The sequence below is a fragment of the Gallus gallus genome, chromosome 13, assembly GCF_016699485.2.
Source record: "Gallus gallus isolate bGalGal1 chromosome 13, bGalGal1.mat.broiler.GRCg7b, whole genome shotgun sequence".
NCBI lineage: Eukaryota > Metazoa > Chordata > Aves > Galliformes > Phasianidae > Gallus > Gallus gallus.
In genome coordinates this window covers 14,046,716-14,074,631 of record NC_052544.1, presented here as the reverse complement: position 1 = coordinate 14,074,631, position 27,916 = coordinate 14,046,716, and the positions used below count along the sequence as shown (strand labels likewise).

General features: G+C 44.0%; 2 protein-coding genes across 13 annotated transcripts in view; one reads left to right on the top strand and one right to left on the bottom strand.

Annotated features, from left to right (window-relative positions):
• The window catches only part of KLHL3 (kelch like family member 3), a 113,542-nt gene that overhangs the window by 60,491 nt on the left and 25,135 nt on the right, over positions 1–27,916 (bottom strand). For 10 of the 11 annotated variants that reach the window (XR_005839639.1, XR_005839641.1, XR_005839640.1 and 7 more), the window contains 3 exons: positions 17,362–17,783; positions 16,929–17,011; positions 10,692–10,805 (listed from right to left, as the gene is read on the bottom strand). The gene's annotated coding sequence lies outside the window, so the exon portion shown is untranslated. Of the gene's footprint in view, positions 1–10,691; positions 10,806–16,928; positions 17,012–17,361; positions 17,784–20,022; positions 20,568–27,916 lie in introns of those variants that run through there. The other variant, XM_046900461.1, reaches the window with a different exon arrangement.
• Positions 1,805–7,779, top strand: NPY6R (neuropeptide Y receptor Y6 (pseudogene)). 2 transcript variants are annotated; one of them, XM_015293952.4, is made up of 4 exons: positions 1,805–2,081; positions 4,212–4,301; positions 4,405–4,439; positions 5,303–7,779. In XM_015293952.4, the coding sequence occupies exon 4, from the start codon at positions 5,501–5,503 to the stop codon at positions 6,623–6,625; it is 1,125 nt and encodes a 374-aa protein (XP_015149438.1). In that variant the 5' UTR covers positions 1,805–2,081; positions 4,212–4,301; positions 4,405–4,439; positions 5,303–5,500; the 3' UTR covers positions 6,626–7,779.

Here is a 27,916-nt window from a genome sequence, read left to right as displayed (position 1 = left end):
AGCAATTTAGAAATATCATGATCATTTATATAAAGTAAATACAATTCTGCTATCCATTAACCTTGTTTGCAAATAGACACAACAGCATTTGGATGAAAACAATATCCCTTGGGCCCCTCGTACCCAGCCGTAGATTCCGCTCAGTGTATGTACCTCTGGCGTCAACCATCAGCAACCAAGAGCAGCTACACCCATGAGCCTCTGATGTTGAATCATATCTAATTCACTACAGGTTACAACAAATTAAGCCCACAGAAGGTAGCAGATAGACATGACTGTCTAATAAATGGGATCACATGTTAAACACTTCAGCCCTTCCACAGATGGAGGACTGCATACAGTATTTGAAACAGATGCCTATGTAGATAAGCAATCTGATCTTTGATTAAAATTTATAAATAGAATCAGAACATCTTTTAATTTTACCGGCTTATTTCATTTATAAACAAACAATGCATTTTTATGGCTTGTTCTGGTACACATGTAGCACATTTCATTTTTAGGTCTTAATTCATTTCCTGGATTATACCACAACCAGAAGCAGAAATTGTAAAGCACTTTGGGAAAGCTTATTTTGCAATGTTTTTGACATAATCAGAATCAGCAGGAGCTAGAAATGTTCCAGAACAGTACACTCCCATTGCACAGCCACAGCAGTTTGGCTAAAATTTCAGAATTCAGAAACCACTCTTGAATAAAAAGCAATGGGGTGAAGTGAAGAGAAGGAAATTTCAGGGCAAGGTTTTAAGTGAATCTTCCTAACAGTAAATAAGGCCATGGATGCATAACCTAGGATCACCACCGATGTTCACAACACGGGTTAGGCAAATACATCACAAATAGAAACAAATGCAGTAGGAACACCAAAGATTCATCTGGCTGATCCGAGGGGCCCCTCCAGCTCTCTTTCCTACAATCACAGCAGAGTGACAACTAACAGTATTTTCAGATACTGAGTTCTAACCTGAACTCTTAGCACAGCATCAGCCTTGCTTATCCCCAAATCCTGCTGCTTTCAGAACACTCTCCAAAAAGAGAAGCAGTACGACAGACTCCGCCATCCTCAAATGTTTTGTCTGCAAGTTTCCACTTCTAGAATTTAACAGGGAATCCTCAACTAGTTGTCAGGAATCTGTCCCCACACAAATACATGCTAACTCCTGATCATTTTCTACTGCCTCTGCTGTTCCTAATTCTGGAGAGCCATTGGACAGTTCAGAACGAGAGACCAGGACTGGGGGCCAAAGGGAGCCACGTAGGAACTGAGAAGTTCAAAAAGCAGTGTACCAAATACCACATCCTGAGAAGGACAAGCTCATTTCCTGTCCCATAAATACCCACTCTAAATATTTAATTGGCAACTGCTGAATGCTAATATATTAAAAAATAAAGTGACCGTGGACTTCTATTGGAAAAGTAGTAGTAGTAATAAGAAGTGTAGTAATAATAAATCCCCTTTTCAGTATACGCTGGTATAATGTGTTGTGCTTTGCTTTTCATGAAGATTGTTAGAACTCTGGTGTAAAATTTAAAATAGCACCTTATAGTGGAAAATATGATGAATTTAATTGCAATAGAGCAAATAATGCACTTAATAGGACACTGATATCTCCTCTCAGTAAAAAAAGCAAGAAACCATCTGCAAATGTTTATGTATGAAATCCAGCATAGGGAAAACATTTACAGTACAGAACAAATAAGATAACTGAGAATGAAATTGCAAGATAAGGTGTTTGGGCGGAGGGAAGCAACGCAGGGAGGAAAAGCCATCCCCATGACTACTGGTCCTTTCTCCTCCCTGCTCACTGCTGTTTGCCTCTTCTTGGATTCCAGAGCGTGCTTTATTCCTCAGCAGCCTTTCTGCAGACTGGTGGATTTGATCACAGTTGGAAATTGTGAAACTGTGGTTTGTTTCAGAAAGAGAAGAAAGGAGAATTTAAGTACAGCTTTAGCAGCAGATGGCTCTGCTTTGGAATCTTTTATACACAAAGGAGATGTGTTTGCTGGCTTTGTAATCAACTCAAAGAGGGAAAAGAAATGTTGTTAACGACAGTGTGGATATGACTTGAATTTTTCATCAGGTAAGAAGTCAGAGAATCTATAAACCTGAGTGAAAAGCTACTTAGATATATCTCCTAAAGGATCACTGTATTCTGTACATCCTATATTTAAAATTGAACGGAAAGTTTCATTCAGATTGCAATACTTTGGAATTTGATGGACAGATGATGTTTGCAACCAAGATATTAACTGGTCAGTTTGAGGGGATGGAACTATGCATTTTAGGTAAGAAAATACTTAGAAAGCCTTTTAAAAACTTCTTTTAGTTTATACTATGCTTTAACTTTTTCCTTATGCATGTTTCAGTAATGTTTCTGCATCTAGAGGAATGAAAGAATCAGGCTAAGTGGATTATCATTTCTTACAGTGAACTCTATGGTAGAGAATCTTTTCTGATATGCATGGATTAGAGATTGAAGTAAGTGACAGACGAGTTCTCTTATTAAACACTGCAATCCTGTTCTGACATCAGCTGTAGTTGCAGTTCAAGGATGCTTATTCCACTAATATTTTATCCGTTAAAAAAAAATACCAGTATGTATTACAATACAGTTCAACATGCTGCAGTGAGTTCAGCTGTAACTTATTTTTCTAACACTACGAATACTCCAAATGTTAAAACAAGACAGGTATAATTGTTTCATTGTCAAGGAAATGCTTAAATTGCCTTTCAGAATGACATGCACTAAAGTGAGCACTTTTTAACTCACAATACGAAGCAAACAGTGAAAAGAAATTAATTTTTTTTTTCTGAGTAAAGAATGACAGTGTGGATGATGGGTGTGCTTAAAGCTCATGTACTGAGTGAGCTGCCCGAAAGGCCAGCACGGGGATTTGTCCTTAATGGCAGGCATTGCCAAAGGGGTCCCCATGTCCACAATGAATAACTGGGAGAGGACAGGCAACACTCACTACCAAATTGTCTTTTGCAATCATGGATAAGTAAGTGAGAGGAGCAAATGGTACATAAAATATTACAAGCCTGGCTCAGCCTCATGGCCTCCTAGTCCCTGCAGCTTCTCCTGCTGACATAAATAGCAGGAAAGAGCAGAGCTTGTCTTTCAGGGTATCTTCTTTCAAAGCCAGAGCCCCTGCTAACACCTCATCTTTTCTTAAACAGCAGCTCTCTGGCTAGCCAGGTGAACACTGTAGGTAGTTCAAAGAGGAGCATCACCACTGGGACAAAGCAGCCAGGCTTTGGACCCTTACACATCTGGAGGTGGCAGCAAAGCTCATCAGGGAAACAGGCTCCCTGTCCTTCCAGCACACGTGTTCTTCTGTATGATAAATCCAGCCAGGCAATTAGTGCTATTCTAGGGAGAAGCAGTTTGCAGTGCATTCCAGGAAATATGTTACTGCTGTTACCAAGGCACATCACTTTTTGTGCTAGCTTCAGAATCCCTTCACTTTTGCCTGAGCTCAGTAAGAGGAGTTTTTCCAAGTCAGTACACACAGAAGAGGGGACGTAACTCTCTTCCTGATCTACTGGGCTCCAGACACCAGTGAGACTACAAAGTCCAACTGAGTCACTGCACTTCAACGGCTCTTAATGCTTTGTTGACTGAGCTCTTATGCCATTCCCTCACTATAGCTGAAGCAGGGCCAACCGGCCCCCACGTAAGACAACTCTGGGTTTAACGTTAGACCCCTACTACAAATTAAGGCATATTTGGAATGTCAAACTACATACAGGCACATAGATCTACAGCCACTTCTCATTCTTGCACAACTACAGTAAAATATACTATTCAGGTATATTTTAATCAGAAGGACAGTGATAACAGATCCTACAAAGGCTTGTTCAAATTCTTAATTTGAAGAACACAACCTAATGTCAAGCAGAAGTACGAGAACAAAGCAGTTCTGGATATAACTTTACGTGTAATATTCTTTGGGTAGTTGTAGGAAATGATACTGTTATAAAATCACATTTTCCAGTTTACTCTTGGACATGTGCTTAATCTTGCACAAGGCACCAAATAGTTTTTATTCCCTGGTGATTAAGTAGCAGCCGTCATTTCTGTAAAAAGGTTGATAAAACTCATACATATAAAATTTGCTTTTAGTAATTATGAAATGTCCAGCCATCCCTTCCTCTTTTTGTGCATCCTCTAACATTCCAGTGCTTCTCCATCCCATTCTCTCCACAGGGCTCACAAAGCTGTGGTATTTACTACTAGGGATGACAACTGACCTTTCAGCAAGTTTTCCAATAATTCCCACATCAAGAAGGAATTATGGTGAGTTAATGGCTGAGCTTTGAAAGTTGTATGCATAGCACATATAAACCCATCTTTAAATTTCAATACTAACTCTCAACATCCTCCTTTTTTTCTTCTCCAGGTTGGAAACAAAGTCCTTTTCTGGCTAGAAAGCTGGTGAGCCTTTGGTTTCAGATTAACTTTTTAATTCAGTAATAAATTCAGACCCATCAAGATTTTCTGCTGAAGCTAATTCTTCCCATTACCATTAGTTCCATAACAACAGAATTGTATCAAATTCTTTGCCTGACAACTGTTAGGACTGAAAAAAAGAGTCCACTGGAGTACGTGTGATATATAATCACAGAAAATGGGGGTATCATTTGACAGCCTTGTACAACAATGAGCACAGTGTAGGGAAATGAAAAACAATCTCTGGCAACTACACACAGGAAACAATCAGGTGTGTAACTACAATGTGATCTTTGCATAGTTAACACTCTTCTCAAATTAGATTGAGGAAAAAGGACATGCTATCTCTAAAACATAAGCAAAACAAGGTACTCCCTTAAAGATGTCATTCATAGAGGTGTTGAACACCACTTAAGCTCAAGGCGCATCATTCTGGATTAAAACAGAGGGATTTGGTGAATTAGCTCACATTGCTTTGTAGTTTTAGAGAAAATGTAAGTATGATGTCTAAACAAGCAATGTGATGGCAGGATCCAATCCTTCATTCTTCTGATAGCAAAAAAGCAACAGACTACTCTCACTGGGATTCCTCAAACCTTGCTACATCTTCGGCTGAGATAGATCTTAAAACATTTAATTTTGAAAAGCAACATTTATCTACTGTTAGTAAAAGAGGATTTGTATGAAAATGTTCATGCAGTGTTAAACAGAGCTGTCACTGCTATTTCTCAAACATCACAGTCATAGCTCTCTAACAGTCAGTACAGAGCCTTAGAAAAGGAGGATCAGCCTCCACCCACCTTTCTGTACAAAACCACTAATACTAGGCCATTTGCTTTTCTTTTCAGAACTCATCAGTGCAGTAAGTAATTACATCAGACTTGCTTTAAACTTCAAGGACACCAAATACAAAGATTTAATCACAGCAATTGCCACCTTGTGAAGCTCCAAGAAAAACTTCTTCTAAGTACTAAAGGGATGGACATACTCACAGATGCAAAACCTTCCTAGCTAGGTTTTGCCCATAGCCTGGGAAATGCTTCACAATGGATAAAGCCATTCAGCATCCTACAGAGATTTTATCTAATCAAACTATCCCAAACAGCAGCTATTCTCAGTTTTTGAACTTTGATACATGCCAACCTTCCTTCCCTGCAGTATTCTTGCTTATCACAGCCTACATATTAGTTACAACAGTGGGGCTTTTTGGAAACCTTTGCCTGATTGTTATAATAAAGAGACAGAAAGAAGCTCAAAATGTTACAAACATTTTGATTGCCAACCTCTCCTTATCGGATGTGTTGATCTGTATCATGTGTATTCCTGTCACGGCTGCATACACTTTAATGGATTACTGGATATTTGGGGAAGCTATGTGTAAAATAAGCTCTTTCATACAAAGTATGTCTGTCACAGTCTCCGTTTTCTCTCTCGTACTGATTGCTATTGAGAGACACCAGTTAATTGTAAATCCTCGTGGCTGGAAGCCTAATACCTCACATGCTTACTGGGGAATTGTTCTCATTTGGGTTTTTTCCCTCATGATATCCATTCCTTTCTTAATATTTCACCAATTAACTGATGAACCATTCAAGCACCTGTCCTTCCACAGCGATTTCTATAAGAACAAAGCTGCGTGCATCGAGGCCTGGCCTTCCGTTACAGAACGGCTGATTTTCACCACGAGTCTGCTGCTTTTCCAGTACTGCTTCCCACTGGGGTTTATTCTTATCTGCTATCTCAAGATATTCCTCTGCCTCCGGCGGAGACATAGTAAAATAGATAGGATGAGAGAGAACGAGAGCAGGTTGAGTGAAAACAAAAGGATTAATCTGATGTTGATATCAATTGTTGTGACCTTTGCAGCTTGCTGGTTGCCTCTCAATATATTCAATGTTGTTTTTGACTGGAACCACGAGGCACTGATGAGCTGTAATCATAACCTAGCATTTACACTGTGCCACCTCGTGGCCATGATCTCAACATGTATCAATCCCATCTTTTATGGATTTCTCAACAAGAATTTCCAGAAGGATTTGATAGGGCTAGTTCTTCACTGCAGATGTTCAGCATCACAAGAGGAGTATGAAAACATTGCCCTTTCAAACCTGCAAACTGATGTATCTAAGGGATCTCTGAAATTAAATAACCACCCTCCTGTGAATGTCTAAAATAACTCAGAAGCATCATCTACAATTCTGTATCTTGCTGCAGACGACCTTTTTCTGTAACTCTGCATCGTGGTACCTCACCTAACTGAAGTTAGAGGTGGTCTTTGCTATTTAATTCAGCACAAACCGAACCATGTTCCCAAAGGTATACTGCTAACAAGTACTTTATAACGGTATTAATGCTAATAAACCATTTCCAAGAGTCTTAAAGAACAATAACAATGAATATCAACAGTATTAACACCTTATTTTTTAATCCACAATTTCCAGGTCACTGTAAAAGTATTTCCATTGCTGCAGCTGTCCTTCCTACACACCTGGCTTCACCCAAGTAAACCGTGAATGCTGAGGTCTCCCCAACTTCATCAGGCCTTTTACAAACTGATTTTTGTCTTTTTTCCAGCCCTGCACCATTCCCATCTTCACTACATGGTTACTTTGCACAACAATTTATAAGTAGTTTATACTGTGAGGAAGGCTCCTCAACTTACCCTCAGCCTTCACTAGCACCTTCCTTTCAGCCCCAGCATGGAGTTTGCTTTGCTTTAATACCGGTTCATTCCACAAACTGTACCTTAACATGAGAAAATGTTAGAGTTGGTTTTTTTTTTTTTTGCTTCCCTGTATTTTAAATGAGCACTACGACAAGCTCCATTTGCTGTACTGCAAATTTGCATCAGACCTCTGATGATCAAGACAAAATATATATTTAGTGTTTCTCCTAAAAGCATTGCATTCTCCTCAAAACCACCAGTACAGATCATTGCTTTCTCTGTTACCATCATCGCTGGCCTCTAAAACTGACCTTTTAGAATCTCCATTATGAAACAGACATGCTATGAATTCAAAGTAAATTGTTTCTGCTACTTATCCAGATTATGGGTTTCTCTTTTAATAGAAAAATAGTTTTATGCTTTAATTTCCAAAATATCTTTCCCATATCTCTGCAATAGCAAGAGGTCACACCTGAGGCATTTGCAGTTGTTTCTGTTTGACTGTGTCTGAAAAGAGCTTATAGAATCATAGAATCCTTAGAGTTGGAAGGATTGGAAGCTTCTTCTGTTCTGCAATGTACGGAAGCCTGAAGATGTAATATTGAACGCAGCTTCTCTCAAATTAAAACATAATAAAAATCATTCTCCATTGTGGTCATAGAAATTAATGAAGCCTATTCTTCACCCATGCGATAGTGCCAACATAAAAATCAGCTAAAATTCAGTTGTTTAAATGATACACTTTAGTCCAACAACCCACTGTCCTAGAAATCAACTTACTTTTTGCTGTTCAAGCTCTAAGAAAAATGCTTGGTTGACAACTGCCTCCTGACTCCCACTGAGCAAGATCTCACTGAAACCTATTAGGGCCTGATCCCACTGAAGTCATAAGAGCAGTGGTAGCTGCAATAGTAAGAAAGGCAGAACTATTGACATGGACGTCAAGTATTTGAGTGACAGGTATGAATTAGTTTTGGCATAACAGCACTTTTTTTAAATTAGAACAAATACAACACACACGAAGTAGAGCACATAAACAACTACAGTTCAAACACATCTGCTTTCTGCATTACAGAAGGAAAATCAGGAGAGAGCTAAATGCTCAGTAGAAACTGTGGAGAGTATCTCACTATTAATGGTTCCCATTAATTCCAACCTTCAGTCAGCTCAATCACTGGGCTCCTTTCACTGCTGATACACACCATCTGCTTGCCCAGCACAACAGGCGTCGAACCAAGCACAAAGCAGTAACCCAGCCAGCAACACTGCAACACACCATGCAGAAGCAGGGGCTGGTGTGTATTTGCAGCTGGTCAAAGGGAGGATATAGAATTTGTTCTCTGCTGGGTGAGATTCCAAGGCAATGAAATGATTAATTAGCTCCGTTTCACTTGCTTAACTGAGAGCAAATGTGATTCAGGAATTTCACTTCTTGTGGAGGTCTCAATGCCCATGCAGAATGCCATCTCATCATCTCAGGTCATTCATAGGACAAAGGACTGTAACAAATTACAGCAGCACAGATACTAGAGGATGGGTTACCAGCCAGCCTTCTCTGAGGTTGGAACACGTCGCTACCGTGGTCTTTCCCAGACCTGAGCACACCATGTACAGCTTCAGGACTGCTGACTGGAGCGATTCACAAGCATGTGACATTTACAATATGCTCCACTTTAGTATTCAACACAAGAGATAAGAATGCTCTCTCTTCTTACTGTGGCACACATCTCAGATAGTATTTAGGGTTTGAATGAGGCACAACTTTGGCCCAAGTGTCTCTCATACCAGTATTGCCACCTCACAGCCATGCCCAAGTGTGCTTAGTTTCACAGTAGAGGTGTTTTTAGTGGTTTAAATACAGCCATGGAATGAACACTAGTCTAAATTACATGTTCTGAGGGCCAGCAGGAACTCCTGTGTCCTTGATAAGGCCAGGACTGATGGCTGCTCCCCTGACTGTCCCTCTCTAAGTGCTTAGGCAGTTCATATTTCTGACATTAAACAGTTAAAGGAAAAAAAAAAGGTTGCTTTTGCTTTTTGTGACATCAGTTGTCTACTCCTGCCATCTTGATCAGGGTTAAGCAATCAATTTTTTCAGTCTGATTCTTGGAATAAGAGGTTCTTCATTACCAGGTGGAAGCTCTCTGAGCAGTAAGACTGCTTCAGACCTCAACATAAATAATAACACTTGTGCCTTGATTTCTTTCTTGTTCTTCCTTACACTTTCATTTGATTCAAGTGCTGATACTCCATTTCAGTTCTGAGCCTTCAGTCATCAAGTATCTCTTAATGCCATGCTTTCAAAAATCACTGCTAACTGAACAGAGTACCATCACTGTGAGGATATCACCCTCAGTGCCATGCATTCTCTCACTACATCCACTGACTTTGTATGCAGCCCAATATTTAATTTCCAGACAAATCAGTAGGAGGGAACTGACTTTAACAGGAATAGAATCAGATAACAGTTAATCAGATAACAGCTTTGCTCACCAGAACATCGTTACTTGATGTAACCTAATGTCACACGGGGAGCTTCTGCAGGGGAGCACACAAGAAGCTGGGTGGGGGTACATGAACTCACCAACACCATCCAGATGTACAAAGAAATTCTCAGCAGTGATGTGGGATTAAATAATGAAAAACTGCATCAGGATATGCTTGAGAACTCGGTTGATTATTGATTGTAATTACGTATGTGTACAAAAGCAGTGCCACTGCTGTGTGTTATTTAAATACTTTGATTCCTCCTGCTTACTGACAAATAAACATCACCTGTAAAACACTGTCACACTGCCCAGCTGCTAAATATAATTGCTTATAATATTAGTAGGACAGTTCTTGTGCAAACAGCTCTGGAAATTGCTTTAGCATTTCATATGTTCACTTATTAGATGAACAGAGACCAGTGATAAGTGAGATATTTGCTTTTTCCAGGGGAAGAGGAATTTAAAACACTGTGAACTCTCAGCATTATAAACGCTTAACTGAAACCAATGCAAACAGCTGAAGAGCTCTCTCAGGGCTCACGGCACTGCTGTCCCTTCTGGTGAAGATGGACAGGATCATAAAACAAGGAGTTTCAAGGGAATTCATGACTCAAGGGCAAGCACAGTTTTACCATGGCACCTCACGATCTGTGCTCAGATATTACCAGCACGTTTGGAATACTGATTTTCTACATGTTTTGCAAGGATTTGCAATTTGTCAGAGTGGAAGTTTCCCTTCAAGTAGCTCAGAAAATGTTATCTGCAGAACAAACAGTGCAAGAGCTTTTCCGAGTGCTGCACTGCAGCCCAACTGGTGCATATTTGCTATGGAAGTAGCCTCTACTATTGTGCTTTAATTCACTGAAATCTAAACTGGAAAAAAGTCTTCTGATTTGTCTTGTTTAAGCCAAAATCTTCACACCACATTTCCCTGCATTATTATTATTTATTTCCACAAATGATAAAAACTCCTGGAGTGCCGCAATGACAAGAAAAGTTGCCACACTGTCTCCATACTGCTGTAAATGCATCAAAGCCTTTGAAACCTCTATATTCACATCCCCACAACAAAGCAAAACTCACCTCAGAGCAAGACAGAAGTGGCATGATCAACACAGGGCACCCTGTCAGCACACGTATGGGGAAGACTGAGCAACAGAGACTTCAGAGAACTTCAGAAGTGGCCCAAGAACTCTCCTAGAGAAAGGACAAGCAGAAATAGCTGCAGTTATCAGCAAGACTCAGTATAACTTCAATTTGCTGTAAAATACCTCTTATTAGAATCACAGAATGGCTTGGGCTGGAAGGGACCTTACAGACCACCCAGTTCCAACCCCCAGCTGTGGGCTGGATGCCACCCAGCAGACCAGGCTGCCCATGGCCCCACCCAACCTGGCCTTATTAGACTCAGTTCCAAAATATTTCATCGAACATAGGGAATTACAGACAAGAACAGCATCAGGGAGACATTAACCTCAACACAGCACATCCTGCAGAGGGGAAGGACACCTGTTTCTAAAGTCAGGTGTGAACCCAGCCTGCTGCCCATGGAATATTTTAAAACAGTATTTAGAGTAATATTCTCATAGTAGAGCTAATCTAAAATGAAGCTCTGAGTAACTTCACAACAAAAGGTCAGACAGGTTGCAGATGTAGTCAGTGGAACCTCATAAACTCCATAGATGTAGAATGACACTGTCCTTTCACTTCCATGCTAATAAGCCACTTAAAAATGCTCCGCAGTGACAACCTTAGAATTATCTTGTCTACGATTGCTCGTTTTTAAACGAGGTTCCTTTGGCATACAGCTTGGTTTCCATGCAAATGCACTGACTGATGTCTTTTATTTCATTTCATAGGCTTCTCTATTAGTCACAGGCTATTTACATAATGTGATGGAAGTGGCACCTTCATGGAGCTATTCTCTGTGCAGAATTCATTTCACCCTCACACCTAGTGAGGAAAACTTGCTAGTTCATTTAGATGCTTTGGCGGTAACAGTCAGTGGAAACATGAATTTGTTCTTACAACCAAGAATGGATACCACAGCCAAAAGAAGCTGACAAAGTTTGGGGTCCCCCCACAGAAAGCTGCTTACCCAAATTTGCCATCTCGTTTCAGACCAGAGACATCTGCAGGGCCACTTACGTTGCCCCAGCACCTACAGATCTCTCTCTCTGCTCATCAGTCCAGGCCTACAGACCTACCCATTGTCAGGCAACAAAATGACTACCTAGAGGATAAAATGGTTTGGATGGTATAGTGTTATCAGATGACCCCCTTATTTAAATTCTACCTGAAAGCCATCTCAACATCATCATGTGTAAAAAACCTCACCACGGCTGTTTTTGAGAAAATACAGCAGCATGATCACAAGCAGTTGGTCAATGGAATCCATTTGAACCACGTTAGATTGTTGTGTTGGAATGTGAGGTTTTTGAGTTTCTTGTGTTTTTGTTTGATATATAAATGCAACCACTGTTCTGTTACACATGAGAAGTAAGTCTAGACGAGAACAATTTTCAAGAAGTTTGCTGTGGATTTCAAACAAGAAAGGAAATCCCAGAGCAGTCCTCCTACTGTCTTTTGTCTCTCCAGAGCCAACTGTAACAGTCTCTCCCATTCTTGTGAAATTCTCCTCAACAAACTTACTTAGCTGCCATCCCCTTCCCTTTTAAAGGATCCTGCAGGAATTTAACAGCACCTTGCAGCCCTCACCCCCTTCCTGCTGCCTCTTGGATGGATTCCAGTGTGAACCTGGATTCCACTCCTGTGCTGGCTGGCAATCAGACTTGCACTCCTTCTCCTTGGGACTCATTTAGACCACCACCAAATACCCCCAACACCACAGCCCAGGCTTTCTCCCCAGCCTGGCTCCCATCAGGGTGAGTCCCACAGGCACCACACATCCCCAGCTCTTTATCAGGAGAAGCGTGGTGCTCACTGCAGAGTCAGGCGGGGAGAGATCGCAGAATGTCACACCCCAGCAGTTCTCCATGCTGGCATCTGGCTTAGTGACCATAAACGTTATTCTAAGGCTGCATTCTCCGGGGGCAGCCACAGCCTTTGGGCCTTTCAGAAGTTCCTGCCAACTGGAGTCAGACCTCACGTTTGTAAGGCAGAAAGCCCCCAGAATGAGGCATATGAGGCTCTAACCATATCTTCCAGTGCTCTTTTTTAGGTAAAACACCACTTAAAACTCTGCCCATGTTTAGGTGTGCATTCAAAACCATGAGATATTACACTTAATAGTCTATCTGTGCTGCAGAAGTATCTGAAGTCTTGGGGCTGAGTGGGGATGCAGGGTGGGAGGCTTCTAATTAAAGGCCACGCTGAGACCCCTAAAAAATGGCCATGGAATTAGCATTGAATCCAAAAGGAAAATCTGAGTTGACTGAAAGGTCATCAAACATAGGGAGATAATTACTGCTTGATGTTCCAGGAAACCCAGGCTCTGACACTAAATTAAAAGAAGGAAAAAAAAAAGCAGCACTGGAAGCCTTTGATGAACGATAACAAAAAGATTCTTTCTTTCTATTCCCATCATGCAAACAGACCAAGCATAGAGATACTGAGGGCTTTATACAAGAAAACACCAACGATCACGTAAGCCTGAGCACCCTGCTGAACTTCAAGCCTTTTTTCCACTGACATAGAGGACAAATCAAATATTTCAAAGGGAAAAGTCTTTGTTGTTGTTGTTACTATCATTTACTTTTCTGACTAATTCATTTACAGAGTTGATTAGCTTTTTTCTCATACACATTTGGCTCCTCGCCTCATTCCAAAATGAAAATACACAACCTGCTAAGGTTTAGGGGTGCTCAGGTCTGACAGGAGGCTCGGTGGGGCTGGTGTTTGAAACAAAAAAGCAAACAAACAGGAAAGAAAAAAACCCACTTTCTGTACGTTTTTGCACAGAGGAGATCTGCAGCAGCTGTACAAAAAGCACTGGAAAAGAGCAACAGCAAGTTAGGAACAAAAGAGGTTGTGAACAGAGAAAAATTACGAGCAGTCAATATAATGAAGAGTTATAGTACCTCTACTGCTAAGAAATAATAGCTACTTGTACCCGTGGAAAAGCTGAAAAAATACTTGAACTGTTTGTTTGAGGCTTTAAAAACATGTAGGATCACAGAATCCTCAAGGACAGGAAGGGACCTCTTGAGATCATCTCTCCTCACCCCTTGTGCTCAGTGTATAGTCATAAATTTACCTAATTAAAACTTCAAAAGAAAAAAGCTAAAGAGCTGCAATCCCTTTCTCTAACATCCAAAGGAAAAGAATAATTTTCCATTTGTTTAGTTTCTTTTATCGCATTTTTGATCTGCCCTTAGTTAGTGGGGAGTCTGGGAAAAGTATCAGCTGCTACTGCTGGAAATTGGGAGAACTCCTGTGCCTGCATCCTGCAGTTGGCACTGACACCCAAGAAAACGTTCAAAGGCACTTGCATAAAAGTGGCTGAAGTGCCAAAAGCATAAGGAGAACAGAGAGCTGCACATGGCAGGGCTGGAACAAACCAAACCCCCAGCTTCCATGCCCAGGCTCTAGGTGGCACTTCAAGAAGCGAAGACCCACTTCACTGCCCAGACTATAGATGTGATTTCTTTCCAGCTGGATAAGCAGCATCAGATTCAAAGCGTATGCAGATCCAGGCACATGGGCTTGTCAGAAGAGGAGGAGAGAAAGCAACACGGTTAGAAATAGGTCTGTGGAACAGGGAAAGGAAGAAGAGCCCAGCGTGGGACCTGCATTAGGAGGGACTGGCAGGGATTGCCTTAAGGGTGCATGGCACAGCGCTGGCTGGACTACCAGCAAAAGAGATCCATGGTGTGGGCAGCAGACATCTTGGCAGGATCAAAGCCTTATTTTTATATCTGTCCAATCCAATTCCAGTGTTTGAAGCCAGAAATAGCACAGGCATAGCAGGAGCACCATATGGGGAGCACGCTCCTCTCCAAGATGGGGCGAGGGAGCAGGGTCAGGCTGCGTGTGCCGTGCATGCGATCTCATTTCGGTGTTGAGCGTTCATCCAGGCTTCGGCTTTTAGAGTAAACACAGTGCTAATCTGATTGTGCTAAAGGTGGCATGCAAGTAATACCTGCCTCAAGGAGCAGCTCGATTGCTTTAAAGGTAAAACAAAGTCAGTATAAAAGGTTGACACGTATTCCTTAAGATCAGATTTGACAACCATCCTCCTGACATTATTAAATATAAAACATAGATGCCAGTAAATTGCAGAACCTCTGGATTCTCATCACCCAAGCAAGCTCTTCTGGTCTTTTTTTCCCATCTCTCTAACATGCACTGTAGCATTGGCCTACAAATCCACTACAATTCTACAATTCAGTTGATGCAGCTGATAGGAAAACACATGGGCACTGATATACATACACTCTCGTTAGGTCTGTCTGGTGGCAACAGGAACAAAATTTGCTTTTGGCCTCACACATCTGCCCAGACACACTGGGCCCCTTCCTGCTCCATCAGCTGCTCTGCACCACACCTGCTCACCACTGAGACGGGATGGGGAGGAGCAGAGCTGCAAAGCAAGGAGCATCTCTGCACGGTGTCAGCACATCACGTCCCCACGCGAGGGCCAGCAGGCAGGTCCTGCAGGCAGCATCACAGGGCCAGCATGACAGCACTCAAGTAAACAGAGCTGGCATAAGGGCAGCGCAGAGGTTTCTGCACACTTCCCATCTGGGTGAGCAGGCTCATTCTTGGGCACAGAAATGTCAAGGACACATTGGAGCCCTGTCCTGGTAATGCATCTGGACACTACTGCTCCTGCAGGCTGAGCCCCAGGACAGGTGGTATCTGCTTACTGGAAACCTGCACTGACGTGCCTGTGCTGCTCCTAAGCTGCAGATGGCTTCGAAAGAGCCTCGCCTGGAATGGGAGCTCAAAGAATGTGGCCCTCAAGCACGACCTCCCCAGCCCTCCCAGCAGTCCCTAGCTGATATTTACAGCAGTTTTCATATTGCCTCCAGGCGCTGCACCACAGCTGCAGGATTTATTGCTTATCTACCTTTTCTCTCATCGTTGGTTGCACTAAGTCCTCTCCCTGACCCTCTCCATCAGCATGTGCCTCTTTACTGCCCAAAGGTATGTCCCACACACTGGACAGCCAGCAAAGCTGGTGAAAAACCCACCGCTGGCAACTCCTCCACGTCCTGTCACCCACATACCAGCACCAGCTGCAGGCAGCACTACAAATAAAACATCAGCTTACCCGAACACATTAACTTCTACATAAATTGCTGAATTTCATAGGCTTCTGAGGACTTTTGGTAGGTTGATTACACATTTCGAAGCAGATGGTTGGGGCTATATAAAAACCATCCTCTTAACTGTTCAACATTTAGATTAATCTACAACCTGGTTTTAACTTCTCAGCAGCCATCCTCCTGCAAAAACAAACACCTTCCAGTCCTCGTCAAAAAGCCTTGAAAGGCTTAAACATTCACAGGAATGATGATAGAGATGCAGAGAACATCTGCTTTGTATATCAACAAATTGTCTTAAATCTCCACAGCTGTAGGTAAGGCAGAAATCTCACCTAAGTTGCACTCAACAGCGCAACTGAATACACCATAAAGCACTTGGCTTGTAGGATCAAAGGCAGGAAACGTGTCATCATCTGGGGCTATTATGAACAGAAAAAGGTTTTACCCAGCCTGAGATCCCCAAACACACACAGGAAACAGATTAGTCCCATCTCAAATCTTGTTGCCCATTTCTAGCTGGAGCAGCACAGTCAGCCTTCAGAACCCTGCTGGCTTTACCTGGACCCTCAGTTTCTCTCTGCTTCCTCCTCTCCACCACTCCCTTACTGGGAAAGAGCAAAGATGAAGCTTCTCACAGTATTTAGCAAGATCATAGACATGATGCAATGGCCCAGAACCAGGATTTAACAACTCCTGATTTAAGTTTACTAATCAGGACAATGCAAATTAAAGTTCTGATTGGGGAGGTGAAGGAGGGCGAGGGAGAATTAGGGACTTTCAGCAGCTGTAGCCTCTAGGTCAAACATTTCCATTCACTTAGGTCATTTTTTAATTAAAAAATAACAACAACTACAAAGCGAGGGAAATCAAGGGATAAACTTTGGCTCCACTGAGAAAGCCACGTGATTTTACCAGTGAAAGTAGCAGGCTACCAGACAGCTGAGTTTTCACCAGGCCCATCCTTTATCTCCCTGGAGCTTTTGTCTGGGTAGAGTTGGAGATTCTGCTCATATATCTGCACTCATCACTGGTAATGCACAGATCTCTTCTGGGAAGCCTCAGACTTGCCACAAATGTACTGTAAACCCACCTGTATCTGCACAACAAATCCAATGACCCTGGAACATGGCGGGTTTACTCTTCATGCACAGCCACCCACTTTCCAGAGAGCACCTGTGAGACACAGGAGAACAACCAGTGTCAGCCTGGAGTTTTGACAACAACCAAGAGCTGCACTTAGTATAGAGAGGCATGAAACTATAGTGAAAAAGATGCTGCATTCCCACCCCAAGTCTCCGATCTCAGTAGGTCAGCTGGGGCTCATAGCCTGGACAGATCAAAACCAACTTGCACAGAAGGCACTCAACCATTCATGTGCACATTATGAAGAACTTTAGTTTTTGATAGCCCATGCTTCTGGCATGGTGAGGACTCTAGAAATTATAATTTGTCAGACATTGGGAAGGAATTAGTCCCAGGAGCAGCAGTACCCCAGCACTGAGCACAGTGGGGACACAACCAACCTCAGGCAGTTACGGAGATGCCAGGATCGCCTTCATATCACTCCTGGAGCCAAATTCAAGCCTGCTTTGCCTTCTCTGCTGTTCATTCCACATAAGCGCCAAATGACATTAATGTGAAGGCTCCCTGAAATTCCATCTCACTAACATTTAACAACAAGCTATTGATTTGTGTCTGTCTTGTGTCAAGACTTGTCAGCAAGCTGCTGCGAAGGACATGTGAGTAGAGCATGGCACTCCAGAGACGTTCAGCGGCCACTGCAGCTCCCAAAGGGATCAGCACACTTCAGTAATCGAGACGATTCCACTTTCCCAAGCCAGATGGCCGACTGATCTGATACTGTAGAGCAGGGCTGCACTAAAGCGCTTTGTCATGCTTCATTACACAGTCTGCTTCCAGGTACATTTGAACACCTTCAGATCATCTGGAAACAACAACAAAGGAAAAACAATAGAAATGCATTAGTCTCAAAACTGTCCTAAGCTAGAGGCACAGCAATACACTGCTAAAAAATTCTTGATCCTTCTTAGGGAAATGACTGCAATATAAAGATTTTCCTACAAGTATTTTGCTCTTGGAACACTGCAAAATTTTTGGAGAGTGTGGATTCATTAAAAAATCGCTTCTGTTCTTTTCTCAGTTCTGAAAAGAAGGAAGAAAATATGACCCAAACTCTTTCCACATCTCTCTCTTTAATTGTATTGACATTTTGTCTTTATCTCCAGAGTCCAGGGTTAAAGTTTCAGCTCAGTCACAAGTTCAGGGCTTGATGGAATTGCTTCAGTCCTTAATAATTATTTGTCCACATTGTAAAACTATTACCCCCCAGTCTGCCTCCATTAGCCTCTGTTGTTTGGCCAAGGCAGCAGGCTGTATGGCTGACACCTGAAGCACATGCTGGGCTGGGCTGGTTGGGCAATGCAGGCACTGCCCGCACAGAGCACACTTCCAGCTCAGGAGTACTGTGTGCTTTGGGGGGAGAGAAAAAGATTACTTCCACACAAACTTTAAGAGGAGCCATTACCTTACTGACATATTTCCCAGCAGCTCCTGCGTACAAATTATTCTTGGCATTGGAGAAAAATCAAGGTCATATAATGCTTAGATTGTATCTAATTAATTTTTCATACTAAAAATGTTTTCCAAGTCAGATGGCTGGTATGTGGTTATTTAGAAAGCAGAAGGAGCAGACAGGAAAAAAAAAAACAAAGCCCTCAACTTTGTTCACTGAACAACCTTTACCTATGGCCTTGCTCATCAAATTGTGTTTGATACTTTCGAGCAGGGAAGGAACTACAGAGAAGGATGAATCCTTGGGATTTTAATGCATCAATTTCCATGGCCTTTAGAGTTATCCTTTCCTGCTCAAACCAAAACTCTCCAGGGTAAAAACCCTTTAGCACAAAATGCTGACCTCTGGGTTACCTTCTGCTAGGTAGAAGGATAGCAGAAGATAGTGAAAGACCTTTGGGTCACCTTCATCATCATCATCATCATCTAAGAGTAACGTGGGGCCATGGTGGAAGATGCACAGGGAAAGCTGGAGTCCGGCTCTGCCATGGCTGTCACCTTCATGGTGCAGTTTGCTAACAGGCAAAAGATGATCATCCTGCCAGGACAGCTCAGCAGGGACAAGGCATGTTGCAGAAGCCAGAGCAGCAATCAGAGTATGTTTGTCTGTGCTGGTGCAGAGAGGGGTGAAGCATCTGCACCCCCTGCTCAGGTGCAGCTCAGGCTTGTACAGGCAGTACAGAGGCATTTCTGTCCTGCTCCTGCTGGGCAGCGTTTGCCAGAATGTCGCAGGGAAAGGAAAGTAAGTGCTCCTTAATTACAGCCCTTCTGTTGTTCAACTCAGGGGTTTTATTAAAAGGGAGAAAGTACAGAGGGCAGCTCATCAGCTGCTCCTAACAAATGAAGCTCCAGAGATAGATTTTTCAAGTGATTAATGGTGCAAACATGAATTTCACAACTCGAAACCTATGCATTTTCATCCAACAACTACCTTCCTTAGGCAAGAAAGTATCAGACAGGGACAGCTGACAGCCAATACAGCCTCAAATACTGTTGGCTATATTATCAGAGTACACAGACTTAAAAAAAACATATTTTGCAGCTCTGTTTCCGTAGTCCAAATAGCTCTGCAGGTTCCACGTGAGGCTTTAATTAGAAGCAGAAGCCCTCGGTGTACCTTTGCACATACAATTCTCACATGACAAAATATGGCTTGCTGGCCAAAATGCCATTCAGCAGCATCTCAGCACCGCCACTCCCATGCTCGAGTTAGAAGCTCTAATGACAGAGCCAACAGCTGCCAGCGACTTACAGGCTGAAATGGGGAGTGGAGCAGCTCAGAGACAGATGATACAGCCTGAAGGGAGCTGACGATAAGCCTCGTGGCAGCAGACAGCTTAGAGGTGTGCTGTGCTCCTTCCCTACCTGCCGGTACCGGGAGGTGACATGCGCATACAGCTGGGATAGGAGCATCAGCAGGGAAAGCCCAACTCACAGAAGCTGAGGTGAGAGAACCTGTCCTATAGAACACAAACTAGATTTAGCTTAAACCCCCAAAAGGGACAGCATTAAAAAAAACACCACTTGTTTACCACTCATTGCCTGATTTTATAAAGGTGAAAGTTGTACAACTTTTACCAGTGGCTTCGTACCTTTCTGAGCAATAGGGAAGCAACTGTTCGCACCAGAGTGAAGTGTGTGAAGCTGAACACAGCCGTGTGCAGAGCTGTGAATCTCTGATGTTCTTCTTTTCTTCATGCTTGATTCCATGAGAGTTTCTGGTGGGTGTCAGCCTCTATGCCTTTGCCCCCTCCCAGCTCCCCAGTGCAGCAGCCAGCCCTGCAAGGGCAGGGAGCTCTGAGCTGAGGGCATGGCAGCCACAGCACTGCTGCAGCACTGCTCCTTCTGCCCTCTGTGCTCTCATTACAGAGCACTGCAGACATTCACTGTGTAACCACAGCCTGCCCCTAACAGGGAGTTTGCCACCCATGAAATGCAAGGACTTATAATTAGTGTAGTCCTGCACTGTAACTGAACCTGCCATTAACAGTTAATCATAACTGCTGACCACAAAAGCATGAATTAAAGCACTGTCTATACATCATACAGATTGACATAAACTATTCTCCACTTACAGTGAAACCAAGCACCAGCAACAGACCCTGTAGGCAACAACCTCCTCTGCCCTGCTCTCCCTGTGCTCATTTCCAGGTGCTGCTTCCTACCACCAGGCCCCATCTCCACGGCAGGTGCCCCATCACACCCACCTGACAGGTCCCTCTTGGACACACTCCATCTCTGTGACACACACTTTGAGTTAGTTTCCTGAACCCCAAATTACCCCAGACATTGCTGCACTGCATCCAACTGAGGATGCTTCTCCTCCTCCTCACACAGCTACAGAACTACAGAAGGACACCTGAATACATATGGGACATGAGAGTAAAGGCTGATCCCCGTGCTTACGCAGGCTCGCAGATAACCGCTGTGCAGTTCCCAGCAGAATTAACTCACGCCCCATGTGTGCACAGTGTGGTCAAGATATGAGAAGGAATGCATTGCATAAATACACATTTGCCAATGGGAGCAGAACAGCTGAGACCCATTTTCATTTTCGCTTCTGTACTTAGATATGCTTTGCAGATATCTTCCTTCAGCAAATGATTCAATCATTCTCAATTAAAGTAACACAAAGTAACCTTCCTTTTGATTTAATTGTTCCCCTTCTGACAGATATACAAGTTCAAAATATTTTCAAATGCATTCAAAGTATTTTTAAAATAGGAAGTTATCACAAATCTCCTCCTAATGGGTTCAGAACTACATGCTGGGAGTCTTGCAATGCATTGATTTTTGGTACTTAATTTAAAAAGACTTCCAAAGTATGCCAGCAGGAATTTGAGCTGCTGTTTCCCAGGAAACTCTAATGGACGTGGGCACTCAAATCCCCCTGCAGACCAATCTGCAGCCACTCTCTTCCCCACGTGGGCCCAGCCAGGATGATGGATGGTGCTGGTGGAGCAGCCCACAGGAGCGCAGCTCACAGCTCACCCTGCAGCACAGCTCCAGAGCAAAGCAGCAGGGAAGGTTGCAAATAACAGGCCAGAACAAGAGATACAGGGAAAGAAGCCAAGCAGAAATCTGGATGGTGCCCGTAACTTGGAGGACGATGCTCAGGAAGATGGAATGCCTGGCCATTAGGCTCTGTGCCCCAACAGCTTTGCTCACTGATAACTCTAGCAGATCTGACCTGACAACTTAAAAGCTTCTCGCCACCAGCCATAAGTTCCCACAAGGAAAAGTATGTATTTACATACAGACAAACCTGCCAAATAGCAAAGTAGAGCTCTGCTCAGAACTTCTGCACTCTCCTGTAACGAGAAGACAGATGGGAAAGTGCATTCCAGCATCACCCCATTAATGAATGTGGTTTCTTCTGTCCTCTCCTCCCATCTTCCATCCCCCTCTTCTTGCTAAATCTCCTCAACATTGGATTTAATGCCCAAACTCTGCCATGAAGCAATGGCAGTGCTGATATCTCCCTGGGGAAGAGCCGAGGAGCATTTAGCACGGGGCAGCCCAATGCTCTCAGCAGCAGCTGGGACACCAAGCACCACAGTGCCATGCATACACGTGTGTAAGGAAAGCAGCAGCAGGTCACCTTCTCATGCTCCCAAAAGAGCCGAGAGAGGCTGCCTGCTGTTGCACACATTAGCTAATGCTCACGCACCACGTTCTGGAAAGCAAATACACCAAACTGTCAGTGCTGCCGTAGGAAATTATCACATGCCATCTTTGCAAGAGTTAGAGTAATTGTGCTTTCATGGGACTTGGCTCTCCAAATTGCAGAGCTGCTGGCAATAATTAAGAGAAATGGTTGTAAGAATTTAAGCTTCCATTAGCTGTTGAAAGATGGTTTTATACAAGCAGCTGTTGCAGGAACCCTTCCTCAATAAACTATTTAAAGGGAACGATTACCCACACCAAGCCATGGAGCTGCACGTTACTCTACAGCACTTGTCCCTGCTCACCCACAGCTCTGCAACCACTTAGCAAGGCAAAGGATGCTAAAGCAATCAGCACATTCAAACTCCTACAGCAGCAGGTGTGCACCAGGACCCCAAAAAACTGCCTCCGAAATTTTACTTATCCATACTTACATACTCAAAAATTAATATGCCAGGACTGCATTCTTATTAGTCTGCCCCCGCCTGAAGATGCTGGAACTAAATACAATGCACGTTTGCATCAATTAAAATGTTTTTCCCTCATATCCAAAAGAATTAAATGAAAATCTCAATGCCAAGGTCCTACCACACTGTGGTACTGACTATTAATACAACGCATATATCGGTGTGGGCAATGCAACATAACAGTATATTAAATCCTTTAAGAATAGAGTCTTAACAAAGAAACGCTGGACAGAAAACATGCCCTCCCAGAACAAGGACGGTATTTGCAGCACACACTGCAATGTGGGGAACACTGCACATCACCAGCTTGGCCAGGACACGCAAAGGTGCGTTTGTGGGCTACAGCGAGATACTGAGTACTTTAAAATAGTGAAAACAACAATCATGTTGAGGACTCCCGCTCTGGCTTTATTCTTACAGCTTCAATGCCCAGCAGCACATCACCTGTTCGGTGAGAAGCAGGGTGCTGGTGCCACCTGCTGTCTGCTCCGTGCTGGGCAGATCAGATAATGCAGCAAACCCAGCTGCCTCACATCAGAATCACCCACGCTGTGCCATCGCTGAGCCTTTCATACCGACAGCTGAGCCCTGCCGTAGGCCCTCGGGCTGCTGCCCGGCCACAAGCTGTGTCTCAGACCAGGTCCGTGGGGCTGGGGGTTGTTGAGCACTGAGCTGAGGTGGTGCACCTTGCAGCATGGGACGGGCACTGCTCTTTTCAGACATCCCTGCCAGCAGAGTGACACGCTGAGCACATGCACGGAGCTGACAGCAAGCAGCCCACGCACCCAGGTGGCGACAGACCCACATCCAGTGGGAAAACTCACCCAAATAATGAACACACGTCACGGAGCTGTGCCACAGTGCAGTTTGCAGAGGTTTGTTAGGACCCAGCTCGGGGGCACAGCAGTGCACTGTCTCTATAGGTATCAAAGAGAAGTGTCCTACCCAGGACTGGCAAGTATCCAACAACGTCCACCACTCCTCAAATTACCTACAGATATGTGTGTACAGCTATGACTGACACGGCTTTAAGTTACAGTGGAAAATATATTAGATAGGTCAAAACGTCAAGTTAGACCCAAGGGAACGGTACTGAAAGGAGTAGCTCTAAGATCAGCCACTAAGCAGATGCCTTAAGGCATCATACAATACATCATCTCCATTGCAACACCAAGTGAACTTGAATTTGAGGCTGGTCAGACTGCCCACTAACACACACTGCTCCTGGGATTCAGCAAGCAGCACCTCTGCTAAATTGCTTACGGAAGTTACTGCCCAAAGATGATTGAGGATGGCTGCCAGCAATGCCACTTTTATTACATAACGCACCTTTCCAAATTGCTCACGCTCATTTGCAATCCTTTTCCACCACACTTGCTCAACCCTCTTGAAGGCTACAAACATGCGCCAGCAGAATCTATAAGATCTGCCCAACGGCGACATCAGTGGAGAATTTACTCCAATATACTGTGATAAATATCCAGCCTGGCTCCGTGACAACGTCACATCCATGGGATGGTGGCTAACAGCAGAAGCAAAGTCAAATGTATCCTGTTGTCCAAATACAGCATCACTCCCACAAAGCCAGAAGAGCCACACCAGCCTAAATGTGGGTCTGGACCAGAACACAAACAAGGATGGAGGCAGCCAGAGCAGTGACTGCAGCTCTCAGACAGGTTTGGCTAGGTTTAATCAGATCGGCTGAGCCTACCAGTGGGTCCAGTTTCAGACAGGTTGGACTAAGTTTACACAGCAAAACTAGGCTGAATCTGTCAGTGCTCACTGGAGACCTCAGTGTGAGAACACAGGAAGGAGGATGGGGAGAGCCCCAGTACACAATCACAAGCCCTCCATGGGCAATCTGTGACACCTCTGTGCGACTTCAGCCTCCCTGAGTTTGTCTCTCTCTGTTCACTGGTGTTTGCTTTTAACCTGCAATCCCATTCATTGCACTTTACTGAACAACACTGGGTACCAACCAGCAAACATTCAGCAGGTACAGAAGCCTGTCCTCGTGTTGCTGTTGCTCAGCATCCTCTCTCCCGGCATCTCCCAGCATCTCACAACCAGCCTCTGACTGTCCAAAGTAAATCACTCCCTGGGAAAGACCACTAGTGTCTGCCAGATACTCCTCTCCCTCCCAAAATTCATAGCATCACCAAGCTCCCATTTTCCTTGCAACATGAACACCTGCTTATGCTCAGCTATTGTGAGCACAATTGGGAAGATGGATTGGATTTCCTCCAAGGCTGCAAGTTTCTGCCTGAACACTGAATCCAAATATTGGCCACAAGAATCAATTTAACTCTGTTAAATTGATGTGATGTTACCCCCATTCCTATGTTCAGAAATCCTCTCTGAGAAAAAGAATATCACTGTTCATCTGTCTCAGAATTTGATGTGGTGTCAGTGGAAATGTCATTTCAAAAGGTCCTGACAGAGCCCTTGAGGAAGAAGGGCCCCAGCATTTGCAGTCCTTGCAGCAGCTGCTTTTCCATTTTGAGAAGGGTTTAAGATGGCTGGAATAGCCCGTCTCTTCCCACCAGCCCTGCATTAGAGCCAGTGTCAAAAGTTCACCTGCTAATGACGCCATCAGGAGGCGAATAATAGTTTAAATTCCTTAGGCTAGATTGTCTAGCTGGGGGATCCAAGCAGATCCCATTGACTGGACCCCAAGGACTTAATCAGTGCAGAATCCCATACCGGGCAGCTTACATTTCTTTTACACAACTGCTATGGACCAACACGGTACATGCTGCAAAAATGTGTGAAGACTACTGCATACAGCAAATCCTCCCCTCATCGTGGTAAAGAAAAGAAATCACCAACTTGTATCCCTGCTTCTCCAACCTCACACCTCCCCTGCTGTGGGGCTGCAAGGCAGCAGAGCTGAAGGACTGAGAGCACCCGAATTCTCTGGGTGCAGATGCCTGGGGGCAGTTTGCAGCAACTCCAAAAAATGGCACAGCCATGAATAACAGCACCAGGAGTGATCCTTTAGCATCTCACATAAAAGTGATTTATGCTGTTTTGCACAGCTTCTAAACCGCAACTTGAATGAAGCAGGCAGGTAACTGTAGAAATTAAGGAGCCTGCGCTTGCAGGAAGGCTGACTTGCAGTATTTTCAAACTGGAAACATGTGGAAGACCCCTGGGATCCCACAGAAGTGGCTAAGGCAGTGCACCTTAGGTGGCTGGGCATGGTTTTGCCAAGCAGCTGGGTGATTCTGGGGGGTGACGGAGCTGCAGAAGGCTGACAGTGCCAAGACTGCACCCAACACAGCTGAGAGAGGGCAGAAGACAAGATCCAACTCGCCTACGGATGCTTTCAGTGTGACAGCCAGCTCCACTTGGCGAGGTCTAGTCCTACCCCTGAGCATCTACACAAAGCAGCTCCCCAGCACACACAGTTAGGTAGCATTTCAGAGCACAGGACCTTTCAGGTGAACATGCTTCAGAAACGCCCTATCTCCAGCATGTCCTCTACATGAACATCACTGAATAACACACCTTGCTTGAGATTTAAGCATGTAACAGCAGTGTTCCTTCAGCTCCAATGGCTTTACACAGCTCTTCTACCAAGTCCGGAGCAGACAGTGTTGGACTCAGAGAGATGGATGCTGACTTCACCAAACCCAAGCTATCCTCTGCATTCATTCCTCAGCATCTGAGGAGGGAAAGCAGCTCAAACTTTCTTTAATATCCCAAGTACATAGGAAATTCTGTACATTTCAGATTTGCATAGAAATGCCCTGCTTCCAATGAGGTCTTGCCTCACTCCTCTTTCTGGCCTTTCAATGCAAAGAATCACAATCAACCTGAACTAGAATCCTTCCAGCAGCTAGGAGAACTAACATGTTATAACATGTTAGGTATAAGTTACAAGCAGCTATGGACCTGGCCACCACTGTATCTCAACAGCAAACCTGTTTTGTTGCAGCTAATGGTGCTGCTCTCTTGACTTTCCAACAGGCTGAAGAGAATAAATTGCTGCAGTTTATCCCCATACAGCTGACATTCCCGCCATGCCATCACTCACAAGCAGGGATCCGCACATTAGAAATGTAACCCCCCACCCCAGGCAGCCCTCAGTCCTCTGAGAGGAGCTGGAGGAGAGGAGACTTTCCACTTCAAGACTCAGCACTGCCTCAGGCTGCTGGCAGCAGGAGTCCTAAAACCAAACTGATGGCTTAGAGGTGAGTAACACTTTAACTTCCATCACACTGATTGTGCTCTCGAGTTACGTGCTAGCTTTCTGGGAGGAGGGAAGGAGAGGCAGGGATCACAGTGCTCCCCTTCCAGCATGCTGAGTTTTGCTCCTACCTGTGGGATCACAAAGAGTGGGAATTTGGGCATCCTGGCAAACCAGGAGATCCAGCCCCTCATCATGCCTGCATGCATGAGCATCTCTTACCTCCAAGATGGGCTCTCCCTCTTAAACATCTCACCTCATGAATGAGTTATTTTGCAAGCAGCCAACCCATGAGTATTTGATTTAGTGTCTTGGGCTGGGAGAAGTGAACAGACCACAAAGCATTCAGCTGCTGCTTCACACTTGGCTCAGATGCAGGCTCAGACGTGAAGCACAGCATCCACCACTGGGTGGAAGCCTAAAGACAGCTCACCAGTAGGTAAAAAGAAAAGGGACAAAGATGCTACAGGGAATAAGCTGGCCAGAAAAATATAACTCCTACTTTCAGTGTGAGTCTTTTCATAGCCCTGGGAACTTTATGCAGCAGGAATCACTGCCTTTCAGCAGCAGCAGACTGCTCTGACCCTCTACCAGTGCCTCATCTGCAGCCACAGAAGTTCACAATCCAGCAATAAAGCCACCATCATGTGCCTCGAGGACACCTTCCCTGAGTATTCCCCAGCAGTGCAGCCCCAGCACAAGAAATTTTTGTATGCTATCTTTGGCATAACACAGGGGTCATGAAAACAAGGGACAGGTGGGGATGGGAGTTTGGAGCCTCCCAACTCCAAATGCAAAAAGCAGCTGAGGAAAAAGCATTTCCTTGGCAGAGCAGGGAGCAAGGCATACCCAAGGGCAGCACCTGCCTCTTGGAAGAACCTTTGTTCTCTCTGTTGCCTGGATATCAACTCATCCCTTCCAGATTTTGCTTTTCATTTGGACAGTTCAGTAGTGTACAAAGATGAAATGCAATATAGGGCTACAAAAATAAGCCATGACTCACTTTTCTAATGAAACATCATTAAAATCTGAGATCTTGGGCACTGCACCATCTACAAAGATATCATTCTGATTTACTTCAAGTCAAGCACCAACTAAACAGAGTCCTGGCTTTCTAGCTTGCCTTTGGGTGGAAATGAACATATTCCTCAGCAATGCACT